Source organism: Atractosteus spatula, chromosome 7, assembly GCF_055471065.1.
Source record: "Atractosteus spatula isolate fAtrSpa1 chromosome 7, fAtrSpa1.hap1, whole genome shotgun sequence".
Lineage (NCBI taxonomy): Eukaryota > Metazoa > Chordata > Actinopteri > Semionotiformes > Lepisosteidae > Atractosteus > Atractosteus spatula.
In genome coordinates, this window is record NC_142712.1 from 574345 (window position 1) to 586953 (window position 12609).

Sequence of the window (12609 nt, forward strand, 5' to 3'; positions counted from 1 at the left end):
TGAACGGCTCTGCTCTTGGCAGTAAGGGTAGAATAATCAATACAAACCATCACTGCAATACTGGGATAAGAAAATGAGAGGAGAAAGAAACTAACTGCATACAGCAAAAAAAAAAAACTTTGTGACAAAGAATAAAGGGCATGGGGTTTCTCTGGATCATAAAATAAAGACCTATTGAATGCTTGAAGTGTAATCAATGGCGAACCTGCATAGTGCCATCTTTTTTTTTTACAAAAAGGTGAAAGCATCTCTGGCAGTCTCTGAGAGAATCTTGTTTTTTCAAATGGCCAAAAATAAACTTTTAGAGGGAATAATTGCAATATTTTAACAGATGGCGCCTGGAAGTGTGATGTTGCAGTGTTAGCCTCATTATTGCTTCTCTACACAAATTCCTCGACTGCTGAACACAAATTTGAAAATAACCACCCCTAAATTAACTAAAAAAAACTGACAGTACTCTTGCTACTGTAGTTCATAATTTTAATCAGCAGGATTTCTCGGCCACAGATGAAGATGGAAACCTCAGCTCAGCTCCATGTTGAAAATGTAGATGCAGCAGAGTAGAGTAGAAAATGCAGGAAATGTTTTGGAAATACAAGATGAAAAGAAAAACAAAAAATTATCATCAGGCCAAAAGAGCCATAAATAAAATTTTATTCTTTCAGGTCATTCACAAGCCACACTGTGCCCTGGCACAATGCCACAGCACCTAACACTTTCCATTGAACTGTAGTTGTCAGCAGGGACCCCTTCTAGATATAAAGCCATTGATAAATCTTGAGGGTTTTTTTCCATTTGAAATAAGAACATGATAATACTGTAACAGATCAGTGGCAGAGCAGCAGCCTCTTTCTTTTCATTTGCACATGGAAAAACCCTTCAACCCGTCTACAGAAAGCTGGAGCAGCATGCGCCAGATCACCCAGTCACTGGAGTCTGGTTTCAGCTTGTTCAGTCCTGTTGCAGTTGCCTTAAAAACAATAAGTGTAACAATAATAATAGTAAAACCTATAGCAGCCAAAAGAAACTGAAAAGCAACCCTTGGTTAAAGGAAGGCGTGGGTTAAAAGAGAGGTCCGTGGATGAGTGTTTTGGACAGGCGGTGCTGCTCATCTCCCATCAGCAGGTATCCGACTCAGGGAGGACATGACGCGGCTGAATCGCTCACACAGTTCAAGAGTGGAGTAGGAGGGCAGCTTTGGTGGCTCACGGAAGCTCTTGATCTCAGTGGAGCAATCCAACAGCTTGGGGAGGAAGTCCGTGAGCTTCTCCTGGAGGCTGGCTGTGAAGCACAGCAAGAAGTGTCAGAAAGCAACAATGTTCCCAAGCACTTCTTTGCAAACTGATGCTGTGGTTGGGCAAGTGCCCCAAGACTGACTTACAAACATAGTGCCACTTTAACAGCTTGACAGAGTACACTTACAATCCTTTGCTTTATTAAAAAAAATCACCTCCACTCTCCACAGGTACAGTCTCTAAGACATTCCAGTAATTCAATCTATGTTATCCGAACTTTAAAACTTTTCAACAGACAACAATATGCTATAATATTAACAGTATATAGGAGTTTGTTTTCAGTGAGGTGAGATGGCACATGTTCTTCAAGGGAAATCACACATTTCCACTGGGAAAGTCTATTTATGTTACTGGTAGTTCCCAACATTTTAGCCAGTAAATGTACAATAAAAGTGCAGCAGTAAATGAGCCTTCAATCTGCTTTTCCAAAAGAGCAGCTCAGGATTTTTATGTTGAAAGGACTTACGCTCCATCTCCTGGCCCAGGTAGGAACACCAGCGGTTCCTCATGTCTTCCACAGCCACCATGTCCCTCTCTTCCTGCTCATTCACCAGCAGCAGGGGAATGCACGGCACCACCAGCTCGTTCATGATGCTCAGGCCGCTGTTCACCTCCTGCTCATCCCCAGACTCAAACAGCACTGCTGCATGTTCATTCAGCTTCTGCAAATCAGGGTTTTTTTCACTATTCTACAGGACTTCCGCAACGTACACAACCCTAAACACACATGCACTCAACCCTATGTCATGCACAGAAAACATGCAACTAGACTGCTCTACTACATTTGTTCCTTGCCTCTGGAATTCTGCTCTTGTAATGATGGATTTCATTTAGTAATTGGACTCTGCACCTTGAAAATCCTATTTAACATAACAGAACAAGATGTTATGTTAATTTATAGGCTAATTCAGCCACAGGTCACCAGAAGGTCAGCTGTGGTCTTCACTTAACTCTCCTTTGGGGATCTGGTCAAAAAACAGGTCAGTACAAGTTCAAAACATCATAGGTAAGAACTGAAAAGTGCTTATTAACAAGGCTTTGACACCTTGCTCACATGATACCTATCTCTTGCCTTTCATACATACTTAAGTTACAAGACCTCTGATGTCACTGTTCCACACCTTTCATCAGCAATTAATCTGCAAACTCTACCTCCAATTTTAACCCATGACAATGTGTCCCAGCCTTTCAAAACACTGAACACAGGATCACTCTGCACACAGCCCATATCTCCTATCAACAGCACTGTGCCTGTAAAGAGGGACTGGGAAAGAAGCCAGTGTCTTCGCAAATTATGCTCAGAGCTATATTATGGTTGAATGTATGAATGTTTCAAAAGTTCAAAAGCAGTATTTGTATTAGCAGTAATGCATCTAACTTTGCAGCAATAAAATACAGTACTAACAGTTTTTCCAATGCTTGAATAAATATACTACAGAACCCTAGTAATGCACCATGTTATTTAAAATTTTAAATAGAAATTTCTGAAATATCCAGATGCTTTTTCAGCCCCATGGGTGCCACCTTAACAGGTTGGCAACCCATGCCAGGAAATATGGACTGAATAGAAGATATTATTTTTCAATGAAGCACTTCCATGGCACTTATGTTGGACTCACCAGTAGACACTCTCTCCTGTAATGTGCTATCAGCTCCTCGTCGTGGCCTCTGTAGGGACCTTTTGACAGTAGCTCTTTATTGTACTGATAGGAGTAGATCAGATACATCAAGGCTTCCACGTAGCTAAAAAGATAAAATCCAGGCTTTACAAAACAGTGACTGAAATTATACAAGTGCCAGTTATTACAGCATTAATATGCAGATGACCAAGAACCCTCTCAAAATGAGTAGCAAAAGTTTTTATTGCATTTGTATAGTATTTAGTCAACAAAAAGATGGATGAACAGAGCCATGACAGAGACCTGACAGAATCATATGGAGACCTTCATGCAGGTAGTGGCCAATAATTGTTTAGATTTATAAAGTGGACTTTAATTTCCCTGTTAAAAATTTTGCTTTATATGTTTGGGTTGTTTGGCACCAGTTATGTGATGTGTCGCTGAACTGACTTGTGCAGAGCTCCACTGCGTCATATCACCCCTGCATCTGCCAAAGACACCACACCATCAGTGGTTATCTCTTTTAATAAATATTTTTATTTTATATTAAATATTTAATATTTTTTTACAATAAAAGGTGAAATGATTCAAAACACTAGGTACTGTACTGACTGGAATCAGAGAAATAAAACGTAAAACAGCAGCAAGACAAAATAACACCTGTGAAATAACAGCAATGTCAGTACCAATATCATTCTTTAGTTCTGCCGGTTATAATAAGACTGATGCCTTAGGAAAATAAAGAACAATTTAAAATGTCCTCTACAGCAATTGGTGATAGTGAGCTAAGGAATATTAAAACTCAGCAACTATGGTACAAAAAGATCTAGGAGAAGCTTAGACACTTAGACCAAAGGGAACTGTCTATCTCATTCATGCCTGTGAAAGGGGAATCTAATTCTTAATATTGTAGCCTAGACAGAAGCAAACTTGGAGGATTAGTTTAAAGGGACACAAAGGTGCCTAAGGTGACAGCTATTGATTTAAGACCTGAGTGATTTGATTTTTATTGTATAGAAGGTACATAACTAGACAGTGTTGCCTAGGCCTTGATAAAATTGCCCTTCATTACAGTAGTGTGATAGCATGTCAGAGAAGAGTGCTAAACAAAGCCTTCATATTCATCATCTCAGGCTGTTCCTGAAGAGCTCTCTTTACAGTGGCCTGTTCTCACTATCCGTTGCCTTCCAGTACAGATTAGTAAACCACAGAAATTCCAATGATCCTCCAAAAATCTGTGCTATGCTAACAATGTGTGTGCTCTTTGGGGAAAAAATCAGTAAATGAAAAAAAAGTTCCTTAAACAATTTCATGAGACAAGATGTACATATGCACTTAAAAGTTATATCCCAGGCTGAAACTCTGGGACAAGTTACAGAAACAAAATGTCTTCAAATTTCTAACCCTCCTATATATGGGGATACAAAAGATAAATTGCAATTTATTCAATGTTGCATTCAGCCTCCCAAAAAGGATGTATTTAGCTCCTGTTTAAATGGTGATGCCATTTTTTTGTTACAGTCAAACAAACCATTTATGCAATGTGACATTACAATCTATGCATATGATGCATTTCTTCTGGGTACAAATACTAGTAGCCCATCTAACGATGTACAATTCATTTATAATCTGATTTAAAAAAACAAATCTAATACAGCCACATGCCCTTCATCAGAACCTATATTCATACAAGTGTCTTTTTATTAATACCTTTTTATCAATATGTGCAGAACTTGAAAGCTGAGTGGATGACATATTTGGATTAAGCTGCTATAACAATAAAACAAAATAAACTCTTTCTGTTAATGTACTGTTAATTCACAATGGAACGTTTAATCAAAATCAGCTTCTAAAGATCATCCAATAAAATCTGTTTACAGAACAATACTTTTCCTCAGGGGCAAGATCTCACAAGATTTCCGTTTCAAAATGTCTGGAGCTCCCAAGAAATTTGTAAGTCTCGAAGCTGATGCTGCCACCTGCAGCTTATTAAAGGAATGACAGGCTGAATATAGCACCTAGATTTGCTAAAAATCATTTGGCCTCCAGATTATTAAAAGTTGGTCTAGAGGACTAAAATGTCAGTCAGCAGCAGCACAACCTATATACTTCCTGGAACAGAAAATGCTAACTATTTTTACTCTATGATTGTCTGAAACCTGTAAAAAAAATGAATATATTCATCACTTAAAATGCACACTAGCGGGCATGCTTACCAACTAGCAAACATGTAATGTGCCACTTAACACCTTGAGACAAAACTGAATTACTGGAAGGGTGTTTCAAATTCAAGGCATGAAGCACAGGGAGAAGTCCTACACAGCAGTAAGGAGTAAAATAACAAAGAAAAAAGTAGTCAAAAGCATAATAAATTAATCTTTATTATACTGAATTTAAAATTTGACAGCCCTGGTCAAATAACAAGTGTCCCTAGCATGTAGATGCGGCATCAGGGGGCAGACTCACCACTTCTTCTGAAACAGCTCCAGGCCAATCATGAGATAAATGGTTGTTTCCCGGAAGTTGCGGTAGTCCTGGTGCCACATCTACAAAAGACAAAAAGATGTTCCAATGACTTGAAAAACTGTTGTATACTACACATACTATGGCTTCAGAAGAAATAACAATAATCTGCTCATCTCATTTCATTTAAAAAAAACAGTTAAAACTGGATTCTTTTGAAACAGGCATAAGTAGTTTAAAGCTAAGCTACTAGATTTGAAATGTTCTGTATGTCTGTGAAACAGAGAATAAACAGCATCTCCAGTTTGAACTGAAAATAATGTGCCTTACCTAAACTGCAAATAAAGTACTGCTTATTAAAGCTAGTCTAAAGACAAAAATACATTCAGAACACTACTGCTGAAGGTTCTTGTAGGTATTTGTGTATCTTATGTTGGTAGTCATACGAATCAATATACAAACCACATTTAAGAAAATGACCAGTGAAAAATATTAATATTAAAATGATTAAATAGGAGTTTGTTTTTAGAGGAAATAAACAGGTAAGCATTAACTGTGAATTTCCTAAGACTTTATACCACATATTCTCTGTGTAAAGCAATATAATGTCACCCAAGGGTTTGAAAAAAGTAATTAGATACAGTATTCACTTCAGTTCAATATCTTTTCTCATTTTGTTTAACATAAATAATAAGTACTTGTACTTGTAAGCATGTAGAACATTTACACCAGGACAAATAAACCACAACTTAGGGTGCCTATTTTAATAAAAAAATGCTGACCTCGTATTCTTCCATATTCACTTCATCGGGCTTTATAAGTTCTAGTTTTGCACGTGCAACTTTCATGATGTTCTTACATCTGAAAGAAAAACAAAAACATTAGAGCTAAAGCACTGGGAATAATAGAAGCCTGCGGGGAAGGCAGTACATTTGACAATTTTAATCATACTTTGGAAAAGAAAACATGATTAAGCAAGTTCCTTAGAGGGCTTCATTTAGCATCACCACCCAGATCAATGACGATACCCTGTCCTTAAAATAATGGAATGAAAAATACATGGACATAAATATGGACAAAGTTAAAGAGTGACTTATCTTGGCAAGAGAATATAGAACAGGCAGTTTCTTAATTCATATCAGACTGCCTGTTCTTTCTAAGAATTATGTGCTCAGAAAGAAAGATACTGCTAAACTGCCAATATTCAACTGTACTTTATAAAGTTCACAATTGTGGTGAAAGACTTAAAATGTTCATCTAAGAATAGTTTTTTCTACACACACTGGGGCTTTTCAAATGTAGCCCAAAGTATTGAGACATAAGTTATTATTTATTTGCTCTAATAGGTACATTGCAAAACAGCTATTGGTAAGCACATGCAGTTGAAAGTTTGAGTTACAGGTGGACATTACTGAGAGACCAGATAGAAGTCAAAGTCACCGAATGCTTTTCAGAGCAAAGCCAGGTCAATCCTGACCCACACACTTGGATGAAGGAAGAACACAAATCAGTCTTTAATATGAATACTAAGTGGAAGGTCAAACAAAAAGTACAAAATGTCATACTTCCATGGGACATTCTCTTGTATTCATTAATTATCCAATGCACTTATTTTATTTTAAAAAATTGAAAAAACTCCTTAAACCTACAAATATGATACAACACACTTGGGAGCCTTCATCTGAAACAAAGCGGAGCTTTCCATTTCAAATCCTCACCAGGTGAGCCTGCACGTGCAGATGGGATTCCTCTTAAGCAAACACTCTGTGTGCAGTTGTTCCCCTCCACAAACACGTCCACAGAGTCACCCAACAGGTTTTAGCTTTCATTTAACTCATATATCCACTTCTTTTAACAATATGGTAGCTACTGCTGCTCCATGTTAGCAATCAGCAGAACACCATTAACACGGGGTTACTGTGAAGCAACATCCAGCAGCATCGCAGGCCAAAGAAAACCTTCTAACGGCTGAATTGGTTGAATATTTTATGTATAAATTGATATTTAAATGAAAGTTGTTAGCAAGCAATATAAATAAGCGTACACCAACTGAACTTGCAGAAAGCATTATGCCGGATGACTGTACCTCTCGTCAAAGCCCAGGTTGCGGTCTGCAAACTGTTTGAGGAGGGTCCTCTCCATGATCTTCTTGGGGGCCTGGTTCTGGATGAAGTAGACAATGATGTGTCGCAGCCGATAGTCGTCCTCCGGTGGCGTGTCCTCCTGTGCAAACCGCAGCAGGCGGGCGTATTCCAATTTGATCGCCTGCGGGGAATAAAAATTGCCGTCATCTTCCTTGAATTTTGCACCACAAAGCAAAGTCAGAGGTCATTCCCTGCTTCCAGAATGACCCTGTTTTAGGTTAGGGACTCTGCAATTCTTGTCAGTGAAGATCATCAATAGAGTCTCACTTGAACATACTTCCTGTTACCAATTACAATTTCTGTTCCTTAGCCAGAGCCCAGGCAATCTACTTTATTAGGTCTGTTTCTATTTATCTGGCTTATTACTTAATTAGTATTTAAATGCAGTATTAAATGACCAGTAAATTCACTGTAAGAATTATTCTTCTTTTCTGTGGAATATGCAAAAAAAAGGCCTTACTATCCCAACCCAAATCATAATTAAAGAAGCAGTTCTTTTGCAACACTGTGGTTTATATCTTTAAACCAAACATTGCAAAGGTATTTACTTTTATTAACAAAAAGCACATTGTAATTGCTGTGAGACGTGTTACTATTTTAGTGCTGTAATAGAGACTTAAACCTTGAGGGGTTCACAAAGACCTATCACTGGAAACACTGTACAGATGTAGTGCACATGCTCCGTCATCACACAACGCAAGTGCTCTGAAACTTCTGAGAGTCTGGAGCAGTTCAGCTTCCCACACACACAACAGCCTGTCTGGGCATGAGGCAAGAAGCCTTTGACAAAAAACAACGGTTGCTTTGTATCTTCAAAACTTTATGAAGAATTATAAATAACAGGTTCATTTCAATACCTGAAACAAAAATGATCACAAAGCAGACACACATGCATGGCTCTATAATCAAAGACAAAGCAAGAGTTTCCCTTGAGGAGATCACATACCCCTTCTCCTCTCACACACCTGAGCCAAGGCGGAGGCCGACCAGTGCAGGCATCTGTCCACCTACGTGCATGATGTCACACATGATGCTGTGGATGTGGAGAGCTGCAGCAGTGAAATCCTTCTCCATGACAGCATAGCTATACAGGTTACAAGACTTACACTTGGCCACATGGTTTTCTGCACTCCAAGGTGCTATTTTGGTTTACGCCCATTTGAGATGAAATTTCCAATTGTTGATTCCACCTCTTCTTGAATATTGAAATCTCTTGCCCAAATAAAAACTTAGCCAACACTTTTTTTGGCAGATCAGGGTTGAATGTTTTTCTTTATGTAGCCTACAATGCTTCCTGAATGCCAACTTCTTTCTCGCATACAGACTGAAGCAATTTATAATCAAAACTGATAATAAAAGTAGTAAAAGCTCTCTAACCCACTTACCCCTGATCCAGCATCAGTATCTTTGGTTGATTTGTGCTCGTCACCCAAATCAAAACCACAGGACAGCGAGCCAACAACGATTAATTGTGCCAGTGGACAAGACATGACATTGTCCAAATCCCTACCAGCAGGAACAGGTAATATCACTGCAATTTGATTGTCTACCAGCAGGTGTGCAGCTTTCAGGACACACTCGCTGCACAGGTGACCCTACTCAGGGACACAGGCAGGGTATTCTAGCAACATGCAGCATGTGATTCCATCTTTATGTGCTTGTTGCTGTACAGCAGAAAATTTAATATCAGTAACGCAAATAACCAGTAATTAATTTTTCGCTGGGGAAAAGCATTTAGAAGCATATGATAAGTGACGTCCCAAGAAAAGTCTTAAATTTTTCAAAATTTATGATTCATTTACTTTAGCTGACATTAAGAGAAACTGAGGACCATCAGAAAACTAGCCAATTCACTTAACATGAATTGCCATTAAATATCAAGCACAACATTACTGTTTCAACACTGCCCGAAAACTGGTTCTTACAAAAATAACAATGTGGGTATCAAAATTATTTGTATATCTTCAGGTTACCAATCCCTACACATGGTAACAGAAATGACTTTAGTTGCATTTTACAGAACTACCTCTAGATTCTAATATTTACTCACTTTTGAACACAAACACACATCTCATACAAACATACATCTCTGTGCAGCAATTCAGAAAAACAATCCTTAATTCTCAACCTTAATTAAGTCATTAAATAACAACAAAATCAAAACAGCTTGTCTGCATTAAAATCCTCTACACACTTGCTTGCTTACACCATGCAACTTCACTTGTGCAGATGGTCTATACTACTTTCGACAAGTGCCAAGTGCCACAAGACATGTGCCCCAAAATCTGTCAAGGTATGATGAGATAAAATAAAAAGATAACAAGCAGAACAGACTGCAACATGCTCCTGTGGCAGCCTTGGCTCGCTTTGCATGCGTTTCTTTGGTGAGATGACTGACAGAACAAGTTAAAAGATACTAAACCTCAAAGCAGCCAGGCTAATCCTAGTTTTCACACCTGTCTTCATCAGATGTCACAATATTTTTTTTTTTGTTCTTGAAACCGGGCTTCAGAGATTATTTTAAAAAATATAGGAAATTGGAAACGAAAGAAAAGTATATCAACACATGCCAAAACTGAAAACAGAATGCATCTGAATCATGCAGCAAAAGAAAAGCAAAAGTCTGCAAAGGAATGGAAAGAAAATGAAAGAATGACATGTACCTTGAAGAATGCAGCTTCAGGGCCACACCTGTCATACACACTCCTGGCTTTGCCAATGGCCATAATGATACCCTGCATGGTTGGGGTGAGCATGGCCTGCCCAGGGAGGGAAGTTTGTTACAATATAACTAGGGTACACTGCTTCTCAAACATTAACTGTTTAAATGAACAGGCTCAAAGGGCACCTCAGAAAGTAGCACTTTATCAAAGCTCTCATGCACACTGAAGTGCAGAGGCACGAGCAAGAAGCAACTTTGATTTGGGCTTGAAGCAGCAAGAGAGGCACTAATATTCCATCCACTCAACACTTCATTTAGTTTAGAGGAGATTGTCTTGTAATATAAAACACTAAGCAATCTTTAGCAAACTTTCAGGAAAATTGCCTTCTTAATAAATTGAGCACTGGGTTGTACCAATTCTTTTGTGTTGTGATCTACAAGTGCTCTTTGACAATATAATTCAGCCTTTCTGTACTGTAAGCACACGGTTTTTTCCTGCCTCATAGATTCTGCTCACTCCAAAGGATATACAGTGACCTCTGGAGGTGCTTCAGAGAATTCAGAAACTGGCACTCCAAATGTGAAGAAAAAATGTGGAAATAATTTTCATATCCAAAAATGTAGCTCAGATGTAAGATGGCTCATGGTTCATTTAAAACAGCACTAGGAAAAAAAAACTGGCGTTCAAGAAGTGTCTTTTGGGTGAAAGGCAATATTACATATCATGTAGAAAAGCCTCTTGTAGTAAACCCTAAGGCAGTGGATTATTTTAATAATATTACAATATATTCACCCAGAGAAGCCAACAGAAACTGTCTTAATAGTTGGACATTGTCAAAACTCTAAACTATATGCATACAATTATAGACGCTGTCAGACTTGGTATATTTGTGCTTTGAAGCACAATCTTATTAATCACTTGTAATTCAACACTTACAGTCAGTGAAAAACACCAAAGATAAACAGACAATTACGAAACATCAAGCAGACCTTCCAGCACTTGTGTAGCTGAATGGGAAGGGGCACTGGCTTGCCAACATACAGATGACTCCTTCGACTCGTCATAGCAACACCAGGACTTAAAAACTCCATGTATGGACCTGAGTGTATGCAATAAAGTAAAGTAAATGATGTCTGTGAGTGCTGCACTAACAAAAATCTTTTTATAAGGCATCAGAAGCATTGAAATCCACCACAACCTACAGCAACACACATGATGGTACAAGCCATTTGTGATTCCACAAAGGGTTCAGATAGAGTATTATATTTGAAAAAAGCAAATAACTCATGATAACCATAACTCTGTTTGCTACACATTCACATGAGCAAAATATTCAGCCAAAAACAGCAATACCGGTGATACCAGTCGTGAAATGAAGGGGGCTCAATAGGAATATTCTCTCTCAGACACAGACACGTCTTACTCAAAACAGTACATACTACTTGATAAAGCACAGCATAAAAAAGCATAAAACATCCATTGCAATTAATTAGTTTAATTTAATTAATTTTAACTTAGTTTAAAACAACTTTAAGGGACACCATCAATGTTTTGTTGTGGATTAAAATAGTTTGCAGACACTACAAACAAGCGCAGGTGCAGAGCTGCTAAGCGATGCACTCTGGGGATGCAGGTGATCTCATCCAGGATTTCAAATCGGACAGCTGCAAAGTCTGTAGGAAACTAAAAGAACTGTAGAAGGTAACAAGAGTACTATAGCGTTATCAAACAAACAAAGTGAGAAGCTGGTTTTTTAGCTAGGTTCTTTCAGTTTTCTGCAGACGATAGCTACCTCATCGTCATACCCTCCCTCCTGTGACTCTATGACGAAGGTCCCCACGTGAGGTATGGCCACCTCTACAACACGCTGTGAGGGAAGGGGTGGGGTGGGTGTCTCAAAAGCAGGCTGCAAAGAAAGAAAAGGCGTGCACAGAAGAAGTATGAACTAGAGACAGAGCAAGAGAGGCACAAATGGAAAAATATGCCACACCATGGACAGAAAGACAACACTGTGTGCAAACATCTGCCTGTTTTGAGTCCTTCTTAGACCTTCTCACTGAAAACTGACAATGAAACAACTTAAACCACAGAAACTTCATTCTTACACAAACCAGTCCCGAGCTCCTCTATGAATCGTGAATTGTGAATGTAGGTTACTGTACACTTAATATTCACTTGCAGGCAAAGTGCTTAATATAACTTCATGGATTCAAAACAATCTGAGAAATGATTGGGTTTGTTCACAACAGCTTGTGAATAATTTTAACTGAAGAACATTGTATTACCTTAGACTTAATTACTGTTTCACAGCACTTTTTAGCTCTTTCTAATTAAAGCATCAGGAGGGAAGAACTTTTCTTCATCCTAACATGATCCTGAAACAAAAATAATGCTGAAAGTACGGAAGGAAAAAAAATTTCAAGTA

The 12609-nt window shown here is 38.4% G+C and overlaps 1 protein-coding gene across 5 annotated transcripts in view; it reads right to left on the reverse strand.

The window, feature by feature from the left end:
- Positions 1-638: 638 nt before the first annotated feature.
- usp25 (ubiquitin specific peptidase 25) overlaps positions 639-12609 on the reverse strand; it is a 33544-nt gene continuing 21573 nt past the window's right edge. For 2 of the 5 annotated variants that reach the window (XM_088920341.1, XM_088920342.1), the window contains exons 19-26: positions 11977-12090; positions 10185-10280; positions 7464-7642; positions 6160-6238; positions 5381-5460; positions 2915-3038; positions 1762-1957; positions 639-1281 (exon numbers count right to left, since the gene is read on the reverse strand). In XM_088920341.1, the coding sequence (XP_088776467.1) occupies positions 1109-1281; positions 1762-1957; positions 2915-3038; positions 5381-5460; positions 6160-6238; positions 7464-7642; positions 10185-10280; positions 11977-12090 (1041 nt within the window). In that variant the 3' untranslated portion in view covers positions 639-1108. The remainder of the gene's footprint in view (positions 1282-1761; positions 1958-2914; positions 3039-5380; positions 5461-6159; positions 6239-7463; positions 7643-10184; positions 10281-11976; positions 12091-12609) is intronic. The other 3 variants (XM_088920344.1, XM_088920345.1, XM_088920343.1) reach the window with 2 other exon arrangements.